At 37.2% G+C, this 17589-nt stretch overlaps 4 protein-coding genes and 1 non-coding gene across 5 annotated transcripts; 1 reads left to right on the top strand and 4 right to left on the bottom strand.

Annotated features, from left to right (window-relative positions):
- Positions 1-297: 297 nt before the first annotated feature.
- LOC140888773 (3'-5' exonuclease-like) lies at positions 298-900 on the bottom strand. Its single transcript, XM_073296472.1, has one exon. It carries the CDS (start codon positions 898-900, stop codon positions 298-300), a length of 603 nt encoding a protein of 200 aa, XP_073152573.1.
- A 551-nt stretch (positions 901-1451) lies between these two features.
- LOC140888772 (uncharacterized) lies at positions 1452-2102 on the bottom strand. Its single transcript, XM_073296471.1, has one exon. It carries the CDS (start codon positions 2100-2102, stop codon positions 1452-1454), a length of 651 nt encoding a protein of 216 aa, XP_073152572.1.
- A 214-nt stretch (positions 2103-2316) lies between these two features.
- LOC140892395 (monothiol glutaredoxin-S10-like) lies at positions 2317-4446 on the bottom strand. Its single transcript, XM_073301268.1, has 5 exons — positions 4090-4446; positions 3904-3977; positions 3048-3122; positions 2892-2918; positions 2317-2742 (listed from the first exon to the last, which is right to left on the bottom strand). The coding sequence occupies exons 1-5, from the start codon at positions 4362-4364 to the stop codon at positions 2666-2668; spliced, it is 528 nt and encodes a 175-aa protein (XP_073157369.1). The 5' UTR covers positions 4365-4446; the 3' UTR covers positions 2317-2665.
- A 1664-nt stretch (positions 4447-6110) lies between these two features.
- Positions 6111-6184, top strand: TRNAV-AAC (transfer RNA valine (anticodon AAC)). Its single transcript has one exon. It is a non-coding gene; the product is annotated as a tRNA-Val (tRNA).
- A 542-nt stretch (positions 6185-6726) lies between these two features.
- On the bottom strand, positions 6727-8588 carry LOC140890565 (probable indole-3-pyruvate monooxygenase YUCCA5). The gene is made up of 3 exons (XM_073298439.1): positions 7860-8588; positions 7391-7762; positions 6727-7309 (listed from the first exon to the last, which is right to left on the bottom strand). The coding sequence occupies exons 1-3, from the start codon at positions 8511-8513 to the stop codon at positions 7085-7087; spliced, it is 1251 nt and encodes a 416-aa protein (XP_073154540.1). The 5' UTR covers positions 8514-8588; the 3' UTR covers positions 6727-7084.
- Between the last annotated feature and the right edge of the window lie 9001 nt (positions 8589-17589).

Below are 17589 nucleotides of genomic sequence, written 5' to 3'. Positions count from 1 at the left end.
ATAAAATAAAAGAGAGACAAAATCAGTTCCGATGATATAAATGGAACAATACATCAAATATATCATATGACAAAGAAACACCAGACACCAAATTAGGACATAAAACCCGGGTGATTTTATGCTACACCCCTTTTGTATTTTCTATTAAGATGTTCGCGCGAACAACTTGCTGGAAAAAAAATCATGTGAACTCTACCTGTATTTTTTTGTCATTTAGCATAATATTTTTTGTCATCACCACCTGATGTAGGCATAGAATCACCTATAAAACCCAAATTAAAATGAAAATTTATTATTTCAAGCTCCAGCACCATTGATGAGAAGATAGTGACCAATCTTGTAAGAAGCATAAGCATCAATGCAAGCATACTGCACCTGCTCCAAGCTCAGAATCCTCGACTCCCAGTTGCTGCGGCACACATGTATCGGCTTTTCCATGTGCAAACCCACCAAGCGTCTGGCCAGCGCCTTCAGCCCCGGTTTCCGCATGAAAACCACCGGCCACCTCGCCATGGCTTTGGCTTGGATGTCGGCTGAGCTGCCGCAGCGCAACCCATACTCCGCCCGCAGTTTCGGCACGTCGTCTTCGACTTCAACCCCGACAACAGTGACGTTGGGACCGCAGAGGAAATCCTCGAGAGACCGAGGGATGAAATCTACGTAAAAAAGCTGGACGATTAGCGTTTTCGTGCCGACGCATAGCTGAAGCGTCGCCGTTTTATTGCTGGTGAAGCTGGAAAAAGTAGGCTTCCATTCGCAGTCGAGCCCCACGATGATCTTGTCTCCGACGTTTGTTGACTGTAATAACTGCGTCACCCATTCGTGCACGGTGGCTCCCTTGTCGGTCACCGTCGTTTCAATGACAGCGTCTGAGAATGAAACCGAATACTTTGATGCCATGAATTCTAAATAATTTGTTTTTCAAGTACTCGCTTGCTCTATAACTATTTGCTTCTGTATATATATACGCAAATTATGTATGCATGCATAATGAGAAATCCAAGGGGCCTGCAGACTAATAATTACATTACACGAATTAATTAGATACATGTGCATGCTTTGCTCTTCTACAGGTAGAATCTGAAGAGACACCGGCACGGTTTTATGTGTTAATTTGGTTTCTTGAACTGATCGAGAACAAGCATTAAATACTCTACTCCTACATCTTTAATTCTGCCGATGCTCATGGTTGATGTTTGATCTTCTTCATGCATCTTTAATTAATTTTGGTGTTTAGTATGTTCCCCACAAAATTAAATTGTCTAATTAAGTGGTGACTATAAAGACACGCTTTCTTTTAATTTGGTTTTCTTTTTATTTGTACATGAGCAAAATCAATCAATATTTATCAAATGTAATTACTTTTCATAAATAAAGTCGAAAATTTAAATTGAGACATTTCATATTCCTGCAACTTCAAAATCACTACATGATTTTTGTTCATTTCAACATTATGGATCTTTTAACAGAGTATGAGCAATGGCGTAAGACACGTAGGCGTCCACGCAAGCCTGCTGAACCAGCTCCTGGTCTAGAATCTTCGATCCCCAATCGGCACCATGACGATTATAATATTCACCTACGGTGCTCTTCCTCTTGGACAGTCCCGCAACCCCATATGCGAGAGCTTTCAGGCTAGGCCTGCCTCTATAGCTCATGGGGAACCATGCCTTGGCCAGCAAATGCACATCCACCACTTTACAGTCATGTCTCGAGTACTCCAATCCATAATCACTCGTTATCTTGTGCCACATCTTCTCTACTTCAACTCCAACCAAGGTGATGGCACCGGAATTGGCGAGCAAGTTCTGGAGGAAGCACTGCGCGGGAACATAATCCATGTGTGGGAGTTGGAGTACAAGGCACTTGGTGTCCATGCACAGTTGCAGCGTCGCGATTTTGTTGGCGAATATCGACGAGTCGGCTGGGTTCAGGGGAGGAAAACACTTGCAATCTATGCCAACGATTTTGTTTTCCAGTCCAGCGTTTCGGTCCCAAGATCTCATCATATTGCGCAGCCAATTTTCGGCTACTGAGGCCTTGTTAGTCACTGTGGTTTCAATGGTTTTGCCAGAGTATTCCACAAAATGAAGAGATTCCATGCTAGGTTATATATCTTCTTTCATTTTAATAATTACATATATTAATTCTTATAATGAGATCAATATAAAGGGGCGGAAGTCGGTAGATGAAGAAAACATCTTTTCGTCTGCCTGTCATTAATTTTTTATGCAACTCTCACATTCAGCTCTAACTTGTATGTTTTATATTAATTAATACCTTATTAAATATTCTAATCTTTTAAGTGAATTAACTTATGCCCTTAATTTATACTTGCAGTATATTGGAACCTGACATGATTAGGTTCCAAGAATCATGATTTTGTCATTTTTGAATCTTAGAAAAACAGGGGGGGAAAATGCAAGTATAAAACAAAGGCCATTGCTAATTCACTTAAAAGAGGGGAAATAAGTTAAAATTGTGTGGATGTAAATAAAACTATATCGTGTTTATTAAATACAAACATCACCCAAAAAGGAAAGAGCTAGAAAACATATGGCATATTGCTGGTTGAATCCTATGAGCGGTGCAGCATTCTTGTCAACTTCAACTAGCTAGCTGTGTATAATAAAAGGCTTTCCTTCACCAATATTATGATCCCGAGCTAGCTCTCTGCTTTCGTGGCATAGATTTTCGATAGCAAAGGCTTTAGTTCACCTTTGCGGTGTAGCCTGACAGTATCTGCATCAAGAAACAAGGCATTTACTAAAAACTTGCTGATCTAATAACATTTTTGAAATTTCACATTCAATTTTCCTGAGAAATGAAAGTAAAATGTTTAGCCACGATATCTATCGATGGGAGGATGATCCAACAGCTAGGAGTGGTACCTGTACAACCGCCAATATGCTTTCCCCCTGTCAAGAAAAATAAACTTTAGCGAACATAAAGAATAAGACTTATGACCCATGCGCGTTGAGGTTGAAATCATTCTTGATAGAGCAATGGAATTTTGATCCAGCATGTGATTTTCTAATGTTCCTCACCTATAAATACATTGGGAACAGTGTGTTGTCCAGTAAGCCTTAGTAAAGTTTTCTGTAGTTGTGGCCCTTGAGGACCTGAAAAATGAGAAAATTTATTTAAAATCTTTGCATGTTACAAGACCAAGGCATAAGGATATGCACACAAAATGAAATCCTACAAACCACTTAAAATCCTCGTCCGTAGCTACTTTTAAGCATCTTTGTTGAAATAAAAATCGAAATTGTTAACCAACTAATCTAAACAAGCTCAAATAAATCTTCAGATGGAGGAAACCAAATATCGCCTTCCAAAATCGAAATTACTGATATGAGTAAAACATAAATTTTTTGAAACACGGTAGTTATTGAATGCATGGAATGACTCATCCCAGATATATATATATATAGTAAAAAAAGGCATCAGTAGTATATATATAATATATACACGATAGAGACACATGGCAAACACTTCTGTATCAGTCCCCTGCTTGGCAATATTAATTCTTTGAAGTTATGGAATTAACCTAATAATGATGAGGTTTGGACTAAAAATCCTCAATGAGATGTGCCTCTCTACAAGGGTGGCAGATCCGAGGCCTAAACATGTTCAAGAATCTCGGATATAACAATTCTAGAATGGTTGAAATTATAGTTTCGGATATTCCCAGGAAAACTTATTAGCATCAAATAAACAACACAAAGTAATCTATATTGATCTAAGTGCATGCTTGAACTCAACCAGATAAACAAATTCTTGGTCATTATCCATTTCTTTAAAATGTCAAACAAGAACACGGAGCTTCATGAACAAGGAAGTAGAATTGCATTAACAATCAAAATTGCAAGCCGTGATGGAAAAGGAGGGATCAAAACATACCTAATTTGTCCAATTCAACAACAAGAGGATCCACACCTAGTCTCTTAAACAAAGACTTCACTTCCAAAGAGTACCTTCCAAAACAAAATTAAAGAAAATTAAAACCCACATCACATCATGAGAAAGAAAAGAACATAATCTTGAAACAAATACTAGCTAGACAAAAAAGATTGAGCATGCACTCACGAACACCAAGTCTTGGAGTAAACCACAACTGGGTTTTCTCCAATTGTCTTCCTCACTGATTCCTCCAACCGCGATCCGAACGTAGCGGAACAAACGACCCGGAACTTGATCGGCTTCTCATTTCTCGATATGGTTCTGCAAGATGTAGCGATACTGCGGGCATAGTGATTTGACAAGTGAATTGGTACACGAGAAGACCACGGAGGGGAGACATAAGAAATGGATTCGAATCCTTGAATCGGCAGGAGAATCGTGCCCGCCATTGATGCCATCATCAACGGATTACGTTAAACTTGTCTCCTTTTTCAGCTCTGTTCCGAAACTTCTCGGCTTTCCCAACTTGGTTCCCTCTTCTGGATTCGGAGCTGAATCTCGAAAATAATTTTAAAAAATTACTAATTAATTCATTAATTTAAATATATAAAAAAATATTCTTTCAGCTTTCCGTTATCGAGCCACCTCTCGTTTCAGGCCCAATCCAATCCACTATAAAATTCACAAGCTTCGGTCCAATATACAGCCTGACCTGGGCCCTCTTTTTATCTGGCCTGCCTATTCAACTTTATTTGGTGGAGCTATTAATGTTAGGTTCAATTCTCGTTGATTGTAAATAGTTTTTTTAATTTATTTAGGTATATTTTAAAAAAAAAAATTATAAATATTCTGTTCGAGATAATCACGTTCCAGTCCTGTCTATAGTGCGGGCAAATACTTTATATATATATATGATTGTAATTTAGATCAAGATTGTATATGTACTTTTTTAAAAAAAATTATCTGAATTTAGTAACATAACTTATTAATGTGTGTGTATGTATATAGGAATGGTGTGTAGGGCATTATAGGCATTGGCGCCCAACTTGCCGAGTTTAATTTTTTTTAAAAAAAAATTCATGAACATCTAAAAAATAGAAGTAGATAGCCTCAAAAAAAAAAGTAGATAACGTCCATGATACCATGCACATTAGTGTGCAGTATCAAATATATATATATATATATATATATATAAAATTAGTGATATCAACTATATATATGAGAATGGGTCCGTTTTGAAGCAATTGCCGATTATTGATTGGGACAATATTCTGATTCATTAATGGAGAAAAGTACGATAGGATTCAAGTTGGGGCTTGATTCACATGAAATTGAGTTAGGAGGAGGTGTAATTGGCACATTGCAAATTGTAAAATGTCCTATATTTCAACTGCACTCCCATGTGGTCATCTGCAACACATAGGCATGCCCATACATACAACAAAAACAACCACAACTAGGCCCAATTAAATGTCTTCAAATTCATACTCTCTTGTTTCTTTTCTTTTTTTATTTTTGAATAAAATTACATACATATAATATTTTTATGCGAGAACGATCAATGACCCCGAATCCCCCATTCGAGCTGCCCTGGTTGTAGCGTAGAAATGTAGAATAAATTAAAGGACTATTGAATCATGAACAAGTGTAATATAATATATGTACATTTATAAAGTGTGTGTGTTATAGAAAACATATGGAAAGTTGATGATTCAATAATAATGAACTTATAAATGGAGGCAAGACAATAAAGGACGTATAATTGAAATTGGGTGGGGCATCGAAAATCAGGATAATTTCAATAATGCAAGGAATGGAGAAGACATGTGGGCTGATCTTAGGTTCTGTCTTGCCCAATGAAACATCTCCCATTTTGGACTCTGTACAAATATATTTCTACAGATTTTCACTTCTGAAGAAAAGATATATACATGTACAATAATACACTCTCATTTTTATCACAACAACTTTTCATGTACATATATAAAATATTTTGAGTGTAGCAATATATATTTCCATTTTAAATAAATTCATTAAAATTAAATTGTTACTCTGGCACTAAAATTTCACGCATTAATCATGTCATGAAATAAGAGTTTACAAAACCTTGCAGCTGCTAAATTTTTTTAATAAAAAAAATTTAAAAAGGGAAACAAGCTTATTATAATTGTTGATAATATCAAACTTGGAAGTCCTAAGAACAACAAGGTTTCGTGGTGTAGTTGGTTATCACGTCAGTCTAACACACTGAAGGTCTCCGGTTCGAGTCCGGGCGAAGCCAACTATCTTTTGGCTCTGCTTTTATTTACATATGCAGGTAATTGATTTTCCTTGGAACTCTTTAATTTAATGAAATAGTTTAATTTTAATTTCAGATAAAATAAAACAAACCCAAAAAAATGTGTTGTTTTCAGTGCTTTTACTAGGACTATGACGTATTAATAGAACTCATTAATCTCTTTCAAAAAAAAAAAAAATTGAACTAATTAATCTTAATTAAGCTAAATGGTCCGAATTTCTTGTTTCCTTGACAACAATGGTGGGACGAGAGGGTATTAATCAAAATGAAAATGACTTGAAAGAATAAGAAATGTGAATGGCACACCCACCTTGAACTGCCTCAAGATGTTAACTAGGCTAGCCAATTGGTGACATCTATTTGACCATTTTGTTGGAATATATAGATGGGCCAAAAAATAAATATTATAGAGACTTTATTTGAATTTGATTCCTACTATTGAGTTTGAATTCGGAACAAACTAAAAAGGGACGTTTTTTTTTGTCTTGATTGCTTCATTTCTCCAAGAGTCAAAAGAGATGAAAATTACAAGGTTTTACGTACTTAAACTTGGAACAAGATGGGCAAGTTGATAGATGGGGAAAAAGGGTTACTTTCATATGAAATAATCGGTTACATTGTACGTCTCTATGACGAGTCAGTGGTAAAATAAGGAAAGGGAAAAAGCCTCATCATCCTCAGTATACAAAAAATGCCCTGCATCTTTAAAAAACAAAAAAAACTTGGGCTTTTCTGGAGAGGGCTGATCTCTATGCTATCTGCCTTTTTTTCTTTTGTATTTTTTACATTGTTACACTACAAAACTAAGGAAAGACGAATCTAAATCGTTCCCATATGATATAGGATTCGTGGCATATGGTGCAGCAGAAGATTTTAAAACATCTAGAAGGTCGAAATGCATCTTCTATGAGTAGGGACTTTTTGCTTTTTCTTCTTCAAATCGTCTTTCCATACATTCCCGATATCTTGAGCTATTTTAAGGGCGTCAGCAGAAGAACCAGAGATCCCTCTTCTTGTGAATCCAACAGCATAGAGCCCGGATTTTCCTTTCCAGCTATTCGGAAATGGCGCCTTTGGGAAGCCATTCTTGGAAAAGAACTCGGTTTCCTGTAACAAATCAAGAAACATTAGCCTATGAAAAACGTCGTGAAATCATACATAAAATGTGGTCGATCGTATTGATCTTACCTGTAGCCAGTAAGGGACGTTGCTGCAGTATCCAGTAGCCAAGACAACCGAGTCCAATTCGAGCTTTTCGCCATTGACAAGCTCGACTTGAGCACACGAAAATGTTTTGATTCCAGGGACAACTTGTATATCTCCTGATCTGATTTTCTCCAATGCACCAATGTCTAGAACTGGAGTTTTCCCCCGACTGTTCTTCAGTTCCAGCGGCCCGACGGAGGGCCGTTTCAGCCCGAATCTCTCGATGTCTCCGAGAATCATCCACGTCAAAACAAGCAAAACTTTGTCCACCAACCATAAAGGCAGCCATTTTAGCAGAAACATAGCCAGCTCAAATGTGGACTTCCCAAACATCTCTCTTGGCAATACATGAACCTGAAAAGAAGCCCAAAAAAAGAAAACTTTCATCAGCAAAATCAAGACTTTGTTTTAGAATCTTTCTCGTTGAAATATTGTTTTTAATTTAACATACCGAGTTTCGAACAACCATGGCAGGCTTGGCTTCATGGTTACAAAGATCAAGAGAAATCTCCATGCCCGAATTCCCACAGCCCACTACAAGAACCTTCTTCCCTCTGTAACTTTCCCCGGACTTGTAATCACAGGCGTGAATCACTTCTCCGCCAAATTCATTCAACCCCTCAATCTCCGGCACCAAACGCTCAGCATTCTCCCCCGTGGCCACCACCAGCCATTGGCAAATATACTCAACCTCACCTCCATCGCCAGTCACGGTTTTTACCCTCCACAAACAGCAAGATTCATCGTACTTAGCCGACTCCACGCTCTCGTTGAACTGCGGGTTTATGTCGAAAGAGGCGGCGTATGATTCCAGGTAGTCCACAAACTGTTTCTTGGAGGGGTACTCGGGGTAGTCCTCGGGGAATGGGAATTTAGGGAGTTGGCAGAATTGCTTGGGGAGATGAAGCTTGAGGCGATCATAAGTTCGCTTCTGCCACAAAGATGCGATGCAATCTGCTCTATCAAGAATCACAAATGGCACGCCCTCTTCTTTCAAGCCGGCGGCTACCGCCAGCCCCGAAGGCCCTGCGCCGACGATGACAGGGCCGTTCACCCACACACATCTGGGGGAACAGGACTTGTATTGGTCTGAAAAACTCAACATTTTCTTAGCTGCAAGAATTAATGAAAAGGGTTTTTTGCCAGAAAAAAACTAAACTCAGGGCTTTAGTAGATTTGTGAATTGGATTGGATAAAGTTGGGAATGAAGGGAGAGGAAGAAGATGGAGGGGCTTAAATAGAAGAGGATGCATGTGCTGGATGGTGGGAGTTGAGTTGAGTTGATGCCTTGGAATGTGGCCATTTTCTCAAATCATAAAGCAAAGTCCACCTTGTATTATTTTATTTTTATTTTTTTGTATTAGATTATTTTATTTATGTTGGGGCCAGGGTATATGTACTTAATATGTGTATATATATAACTGTGGGATTAAATATCTCATTAAGAAAATTGTCTCTTAGTGAGTTATGGGGAAAAAAACTAAAAATTTTGATGATTCAGTACGTAGTTTTTTCATCGACATGTTATAACTTAAAATCAGATAATTTCGCCTTGATTGTGATATTTTTATTTTTGAATAATCATATCGAATTCCGACATCGGTGAACTAGGTTTAAAAAAAGGTAGTGTAACCAAAGAATTTAGTTTATCACTATTCACTAGTGAAGGTGAATGCCAATTAAGCACAAATTTGGAGGAGAATTTACATGGATAGATGACTGTGAGGGATATGTTGTCATCTCCATCTGATTCTGATGGACCCACAAAAGCCCAATAGACAATTCCCTTTTCTTTTTCTTTTTCATTTTCATTTTCTTTTTTTTTATTTATTTATAAATGCATATTCCTCTGTTTATAATATAATAATTTTATTATTACCCAAAATTCACGCGTACTTGGGCTTGGCAATAGTAAAAGACTTTACTAGACTAGCTGGCGTTCTACGTGGGGTGGAAGCCCCGAATTTGGATTGGATGGATAACGTTTGGGATGGTGACACTGTTTCTCGGCCCAATTTCACATTACGTTTTTTTTTTTTTTAATCTTTCATTTCACTCCATATTTACGTTTTATGAATTTTTATGATAATGTTTATTTGTGTATTCCATATCTACGTAAAAGGCAGTGGTCTAGACTTAGAGTTCAAAATAAAAATCGAAAGAATAACGCGAAATTATATATATTTTTGTTCGTCTAATCTATATATAAAAATATATATAACATTCTGCGTAATGTTTTTTTTTTTTTTTTATCATAACTGATTTGTTAACTTTCCACGTCTATCGTGATATAAAAAAGCATAAATATTGATTATTAACTTTATATGTACTTTTAATTACTATCTCGTCACGAGTAATTATGAATCCCCCGGTAGTATATAATAAATAATCAGAAAGAAACCACAAACATTATTATTATCACTCTTAACCAATTCTTTCTACTAAAAAATAGCATAGTTTTATGATAAATGATTGAATGTAGGTGCAGCCTACCCCACTAGGAGATTTTGAAGTATAAATTTATGGGAATGAGAGAGGGGAGCATGTGAAAAAGAAACCTTGGTTTTTTATGAAGTCTCTACTTTTCATGGAAAAAGTATATATGTGAATTTAATTGAGGTTCACTCTCTACTAAATTTATTATTATACAATATTGTTCATACGGATTATACATCAAGTGTAGATTCAATGGCTTAAAAAAAAATTTACATCTGTATTTTTATGTTAACCAATGCATTGTATCACATGAAAAATGACACGATTTTTTTTATCATTTAGATAATATCCCAATAATAAGATTTGTTTATACATGGAAAAACCCATAAAGTATATAGTAGACTTGCATGAAATTATATATATATTTAGATTTTATATAATATTTTTATGATTTGATAATAATGAATTAGTTAGCGTTAGTTCACTAGATGTAGCTATAACATGACATTGGCATTTTAAATATATGCTTGTATTATTAAATCGCCAAATTGCTTTGGAATGAGTACTTGAGTAGTATCATGAATCTATATATATCCTTCTGCTTTTCTATGGCCATTCCAATCAACTTTATACTAGAATCCAAGTGCAATAATCCAAAAGGGAAAGTGAAATTAACTAATATTTAATAAGGGTATGGTGATGGATCTATCTCAAAATTAGAGAAAAAAAGAAAATTAAACATTATTTATTACAAATTAAACGTGTCTCCGTTCCGATCGTTCAAATATTAGTAATGATCAATTCGTTTATTAACTTTTTTTTTTTTACAGCAAGGGTAGTAAATTTTATAATAATAATATTTATTATTAGGATACAAAATGAAATCGAAGAATATGAGTGTCATAATTCAATCTAATATTATTTTTACTTCACTTTATGTTTGAGAAAATTGTTTTTTCAGTCTGGTATGTTTTTCATTTTGTAATAATTTATATTTTTCGATTTCAATTTTAGTTCGTTATCTTTATTTTTTTTTTATAAATTTAGTCTTTTTTATGATAGGCGCTGATGTGTCCAAATGCAGTGCTAATGTGGAGCTGACGTATATAGTGTCACGTAAGCATTTTCGAATAATAAGGACTGAAATTGCAAAAAATCAAAACATACATGACTAAAACTGAAATAAATAAACATAGAATACCGAAATCGCAAAGTGACAAACATAAAGACCAAAATTACAGTTTTTCCCTTTTTGTTACGCTTACTCTATGTTGTGTATAAAAAAAGTTTATACAATGGAAATATGTGACTTAAAAAAAATAACATAACCGCTCTGAGTTTCATCTTAAAAAATAATATAGATTTATTTTTTATTTTTTTTACGGATGAAAGCTCGTAATTTATTAATAATGAGAAATGTCATCAATTACAAGTTTAATCAATCACAAAGGAAAAGATTCATGCTCCCAAACAAAATGAGAGGAGGAAGAAAAAGCAAAAGAAGCTAACGAGTGTGCGACCCGATTCGCCGACCTCCGAACATGATTAAGGCGAATAAAGTTGTGATCTTGCAGAAGACTGCTAATATATGAAGCAATCAAACCCACATTGTAACACCCGGTATTTTTAATACGTAAATTCGCATGCATAATTAGGAAATTTATTTATTTGAAATTTAGATTATGGGTTAAATATTTATGTGAATTATTTGTGCATGATTTAATTGATTTTCAAGCATTTAACCCATAATTAGAGATTTTCATGATTTATGGTAATTGAATTATTTTATCGCGTTGACGGGACCGTGGACGGACGAGATGACAACTTTCTATCCAATTTATTTCATGAGCATTTTAGAGCCCAAAAATATTATTTTGAGTTTTATTTCCTCAAAATTATTAGTATTTAATTTTATATAATTTTAGGAGTCCATTTTTATTCAAAATAAGCCAAAATAATGACTTTTTATTATCTTTAAAATTCCCTTAATTATTTATTTCGGGATTTTTAAATTAGTTATCAGATTTTAATTATTAGTTAGAGCTTTTAAGTTATATATTTCATAATTAAAAAATCCTTATTAATATTTTATTATCCTAAAAACCTATTTTTAATTAAAACCTTACCCTAAACCTACCCAACCCTCACGCCTCCAAGCTCTCAGCCGACACCTCCACCTCTCCTTCATCTTCTTCATCGATCAGCAGGCTCTAGGACTCCATAGCCGATTTTCTTCGAAGCTTCAAGGTTGATCGTCGTCCCGTCGTCCCGAAATCGTTCCACGCGCCTTCTTATCTTCTTTTATCGGTGCAAGGCATGTCTCTTTTCATTTTAATGTGCCATATCAGATTTATACGTGTGTGTGTGCGTGAGCATCAGTTTACTTCAAGAATTTTCAAAAAAATGAGATTTGTTATGGTTTTATGCGTTCGTTCTTGTAATTCTTGATCATATTCATGATTTTCTTAGCCATGGTTCACGTTTTTAATTGCATGGCTCGATCCAGGGGCTAGGGCTTGGTCAAGGGGTGTCCTAGGGTGCCTTAGGGTCGAGCACGAGCAGCTGGTTCGGACTGGTGTGGGCTGGGTTTGATCTGATGCATGGTTTGGTCAAAGGAGTCGGCAGTTTAGGGTTTTGTGGAAGGTTGGATCGGTCAGGGGCTAGGGGCCATGGCTCGGGTTGAGCCATGGTGGGTTAGCACCGTCCAGACGTGGGCTACGTCTGGGCGGCGGTGCTTCGGCCAGGGGTGGCCGGAGCTGGCCGGCAGCAGGCCAAGAAGGCCTGCTGCTTGCGGCCGAGGAGGGCTGGGAAAGGAGGGGGTCGGGTTTTGGGCTGGGGCTGGGGCTGGGTTTGGGTCGGGTCTGGGTGATCTGGGTCGGGTATGTAGGGTAGTGGGTCGGGTCAGGTCGGTCCGGGTCTGGGTTAGGTGGGCCGGGCTCGAGTATTTTAATTTTTAAATATATGATATTTTTAATTGATTTTTGGATCAATTAATTAGAAATAAAATTATTTGGGCTTCCAAATAATTTTATTTGGGCTTTTTAAAATTATTTTTAAGTTAGCCCAATAAATTTTATGGGCTCGTGGGCCCATAGAAATTTTTGGGCCAGTCAGTGTATTTTTGGGCCAGTCTAGAAATTTATTGGGTTTAAGTAAGTTAATGGGCTTAAATATTTTTATTTAAGCCCAATTAAGTTTAATTAAGTTATTTGGGCTAAGATATGATTATTGGGCTTTTATTTAAGTTAATGGGCTTAGAGTGAGTGACCAGCAGTCTGGACCAACCCATGAAAAATAAATAAGTCCGAAATATATATTTAATTATTTTTATGCATAAAGTCTATTTTAAGTATAAGTATATTATATTATGAAAAATTAATTAAATATATATTACGGACATATTTTCAGTGCATGCATTTATGAAATAATTTTTATGCATGATTTAATGTTTAAGGTTGAGCAAAAGAAAATAATTTTTATGTTGGAAGTTGAAGTAGTGTGACAATTTAAGGGGGATTCGTCCCCATATGTGAACTATTGAAGGGCAGTTTACTGCCAATTTAAGAGGTGATTCGTCACCGCCACGTACGTTGGTTTACCACGCTGATCAGTATTTAATGTATGTATGGTTACACTATGGATGCGACCTTTCGATGTTAGAAAATACTTTGCTCAACAATGTTTATGTATTATTATGATATTCAAGTTTAATTTAAGTTTATGTTATGTTCGTGATATTTTTAAGCATGCTCATTCATGTATATGTTATGTATTAGTATTAAAGTGATTTAAATTATTTTAAACCCTTGTTATGTTAGCATGTTGGGCCTCTAGGCTCACTACACTGATATGGTGCAGGTGAGTACGTAGAAGAGGACGTAGTACCCACCGGCGGCGAGGACCTATGAGCGGACATGCAGTAACCCCGTGACCGTTGTCTGAGTCTATATGCATGTTTCGAATATTTTATCGTATTATACATTTTTATTTATTTTCAGTGGTGGTTATTATTACTCGTCTTATTTGAATATTTTCAGTGCATGCAAATTTTATTTATTTTGCTTATGTCAGTTTTTTTATTAAATGTTAGACTCAGATATTTAATTTATTAAAGGCTGCATTTTTATTTAAGTTATTTATTTTTAAATCTATTTATTCTGTGCATATATGTATGGGCATGTATGTACATATTTTTACTTAGTAAGTATAAAAAAAAAAATTTCCGCATATTTATTTACATTTAGAGAGTTAGGTTTGTTTCAGTTAGTATCAAAGCGCGGTCCTTGGAGGGGTCATTACTGCTATGCGAGCTCAGAAATCCACGCTACCGGTCTGTAAGTTTTAAGTGTTTATAGCATGATTTACTTTTAAGAATTTAAGTTAGCATTAATGTTAAAACACTTAGTTGTGCATGGCGATTTACGTAAAGAAATATGTGGTGGTGCAGAATGCCTCCGAGACCTATGAACAGACGTGGGGAATCTCCACCTCCACCTCCACCTCCGCAGAACCCTTTTGCAGCATTGGAGCAGGCCAATGCTAATATGATGGCAGGGATTACTGCTCTGTTGGAGCAGCAGGCTACACGTCCTAGACTGTCCCACGAGGAGGACGTAGCTGAGCGGTTCCAGAAGAAGGGACCGAAGGAGTTCACTAGTACCACCGATCCATTGGTGGCTGAGGGGTGGATTCGCTCTTTGGAGTCCATCTTTGCATACATGGGGATTTCTGACGCCGACAGGGTGAACTGTGCGACTTATATGATGAGGGGAGATGCAGCTCTTTGGTAGGAGGGTGCTGCCAGGGGAGTACATCTTCCTACATTGACTTGGCCGGAGTTTAGGCGTATCTTCTACGCCAAGTATTTCACGGAGGATGTGCGCAGTCGCATGATCCGGGAGTTTATGAGTCTCCGACAGGGGGACAGGTCAGTGGTTGAGTATGTGAGACAGTTCGAGAGGGGCTGTGAGACCTCGGTTCTAAACATCTAATTAAGGAGTAAACAATAATTAAGCAACCAAGATCTAAGAACTAAAAGCAAAGCAAAGCAAAAGGAGAAATAAATTTTTTTTTTTTTAAGAGGGCCGCGCTCGGGCGGCCAAAAACTGCCGCTCGAGCGCGCCCTGGACAGTGGCGCTACTGGATTCTCAGAGTGGGGTGCGCTTGGGCTGCTAAAAAAATGCAGCTCGGGCGCCCCCTGTAGCAGAAACAGAACAGCAGAAACATGCTTGGCAACTCCAACTAAAACTATTCCAATGCAATCCAAATCAACACATACATTAAAAATACAGTTCCTCCGATTAATACATGAAGTTTTAGAGTTTAACAACTACTCTAAAATAGAACATGCCACGATAGCAATACGGCAAAGCTTGCATGACAATACAACATAATTACGAAGTTCGATATCTAAACATGTTCTAACAACACTAGGTAGACATGCTGACATGACTTCTAAACCGAGTCTCACTGCTACAACTTTCCCTCGGAGCTAACCATGCCTCTTCTGACTTGATCCTGCCCCACCTGTTGCCAAGTACACATACAAAACAAAGCAACAGCCGGATAACCGGTGAGAAAGACATTCCCAGTAAAAGCAACATAACAATTAATACAACAATAAACATGCTTTCAATACAACAAAGAAATCAATAATAACATAATGAATGCATGTCTTTTAAACCGGGATATCAATCTGATAAACGAGGGATTGTTGCTGTGCTTTTGGGATCCCGAGGATAAGATCACGTAACAACTCACCGACTCTCCCAATCGAGGTGGTGCCACGTATCTCACTCCTCTAGACTTTGAGCAACTATAATGAGCATGCTAGCACTAGGCGAAATGACTACGACCTAGGCCACTCAATCATAGTTCCCAAACGTCTAAACGAAAAGGGCGGTTCTGCCCGCTGAAAACAAGATTGGCTCAAGATGAATGCATAACATAACACATAAGCCATTTAACAAAAGCCAATACAATCAAACAAGACACAAGTTCCTCATGCTAGAACAAGTGTAAATGCAAGTATGTGATTTCAAAGGGAAAACTCGAGAACCACAGTCCCGAGTATGCTATCCCGCTATGATGACTGCTTTTACCTTTCAATGCAGTAGCTCCCAACTCTGGATACGCTACAAAAGAGATTGTATCAACAACTATACAATCTAACAACAACGAGGCAACGGTTCAAGGAAATTCTCTATACCGTTCTTCGTTCAAATCTCGGAAACGATCAAACAGCTGCTAACTCAGGGCTTGGTACCTCCAAACGAATCTGTTACGAAGACAAAAGAATGAACAATAACCACGATCAACTTACAAGTCTAGTTCAACAACTCAAATACGGTTCGAAATCCCCAAAACTCAAACCGACGACATAACGATTATAAACTGAACAAACCGGCAACGCAGACAACAGTTCAATACCGACAACAACTCAAATCAATGCTAATACAACAACAACAAGGCAAACCCAACACATCTCAAAACTCACATTTTCGAAAATAGCTTTCAAAAATCATAACAATTCCGAACGTCGCTCTAATTCAAAACCGACAGATAATAAACGATTAGAACTCCGCCAAAAACAACATACTAGAATCTAAATCGATTCTAAGAACCTCCGAAAAATAAAACATATCCGATCGGAGAAATACTTACGGTATAACGGAGCTCTCACTGCTGTGATCACTAATCTGCCTTCAGAATTAATTTCCAACAGACGGATCGAGTTCGGACTGGATTTTAAGAGCTTGGAGAAAGCTTTGGGCATCTCTAGTGGAGAGAAGCCAATGAAGAAGAAGAAGATAAGGCAAGGAAGACTTGGTCAATCCAATTCCAAGAGTAGATAATATAACAATCTCAAAATTTGCATTTTAGTCCCTGAAATTTCCAAAATTTACAAAATAGACCCCGATCAATAAAAAGTCGGCTCATTAACTCTGGAAACTCTGATTATCTCAAATAAGCTCAATTAAGATAAAAACGGGGCTTTACAATTCTCCCCCACTAAGAAGAGATTTCGTCCTCGAAATCAACGAGAACCACAACTCATAAGATAGAATAAAGAACTAAAGACAGTAAGAAGAACTCACGTCAACTGAATAACTCTGGAAAACGCTGTCTCATGTCAGACTCTGTCTCCCAACTCGCTTCCTCGACTCCGTGACGGCTCCACTGTACTTTCACTAATGAAATCAACTTGGTTCTGAGTTGCTTCTCTTTCCGATCAAGGATCTGAATCGGTCGTTAAAAATAGCTCAGAGTCTCGTCTAACTCGGCTTCGTCAGGCTGAAGGATGTGAGTAGGATCTGGATGATACTTTCTCAGCATAGAGACGTGAAAAACGTCGTGAATACCAGATAAAGACGGAGGAAGTGCAAGTCTGTAGGCAAGATCGCCTATCTTCTCAAGAATCTCGTACGGACCGATGAATCTCGGAGATAACTTCCCTTTCTTACCGAATCTGACAGTGCCTCTGAACGGAGAAATCTTAATGAAAACTCGGTCTCCCTGCTCAAAACTAAGAGGTCTACGTCTGACGTTCGCATACTTCGCCTGTCTATCTTGAGCTGACTTCATTCTGGTCTGAATGATCTTAACCTGCTCTGCCATATCTCTAAGCATATCCGGTCCCAAATCTGGTGACTCGGAAAAGTCATCCCAAAACAACGGAGATCGGCATTTCTTACCGTACAATGCCTCAAAAGGCGCCATACCGATACTCGTTTGGAAGCTGCTGT

The sequence above is a fragment of the Henckelia pumila genome, chromosome 3, assembly GCF_033568475.1.
Source record: "Henckelia pumila isolate YLH828 chromosome 3, ASM3356847v2, whole genome shotgun sequence".
In the NCBI taxonomy this organism is placed as follows: Eukaryota; Viridiplantae; Streptophyta; class Magnoliopsida; order Lamiales; family Gesneriaceae; genus Henckelia; species Henckelia pumila.
Note: the sequence above shows the minus strand (reverse complement) of the source record. Positions and strands in the feature narration are given on the sequence as shown.

Coding starts and splice junctions, on each gene's coding strand:
- LOC140888773 (XM_073296472.1), bottom strand. CDS start 900: ATGGCATCAAAGTATTCGGTTTCATTCTCAGACGCTGTCATTGAAACG.
- LOC140888772 (XM_073296471.1), bottom strand. CDS start 2,102: ATGGAATCTCTTCATTTTGTGGAATACTCTGGCAAAACCATTGAAACC.
- LOC140892395 (XM_073301268.1), bottom strand. CDS start 4,364: ATGATGGCATCAATGGCGGGCACGATTCTCCTGCCGATTCAAGGATTC. Junction 2,919..3,047: donor TGTTCCCAATGTATTTATAG/GTGAGGAACATT, acceptor TTTTCTTGACAG/GGGGAAAGCATATTGGCGGT. Junction 2,743..2,891: donor GCATATTGGCGGTTGTACAG/GTACCACTCCTA, acceptor TTCTTGATGCAG/ATACTGTCAGGCTACACCGC.
- LOC140890565 (XM_073298439.1), bottom strand. CDS start 8,513: ATGTTGAGTTTTTCAGACCAATACAAGTCCTGTTCCCCCAGATGTGTG. Junction 7,763..7,859: donor CCATGGTTGTTCGAAACTCG/GTATGTTAAATT, acceptor GCTTCTTTTCAG/GTTCATGTATTGCCAAGAGA. Junction 7,310..7,390: donor ACGTCCCTTACTGGCTACAG/GTAAGATCAATA, acceptor GATTTGTTACAG/GAAACCGAGTTCTTTTCCAA.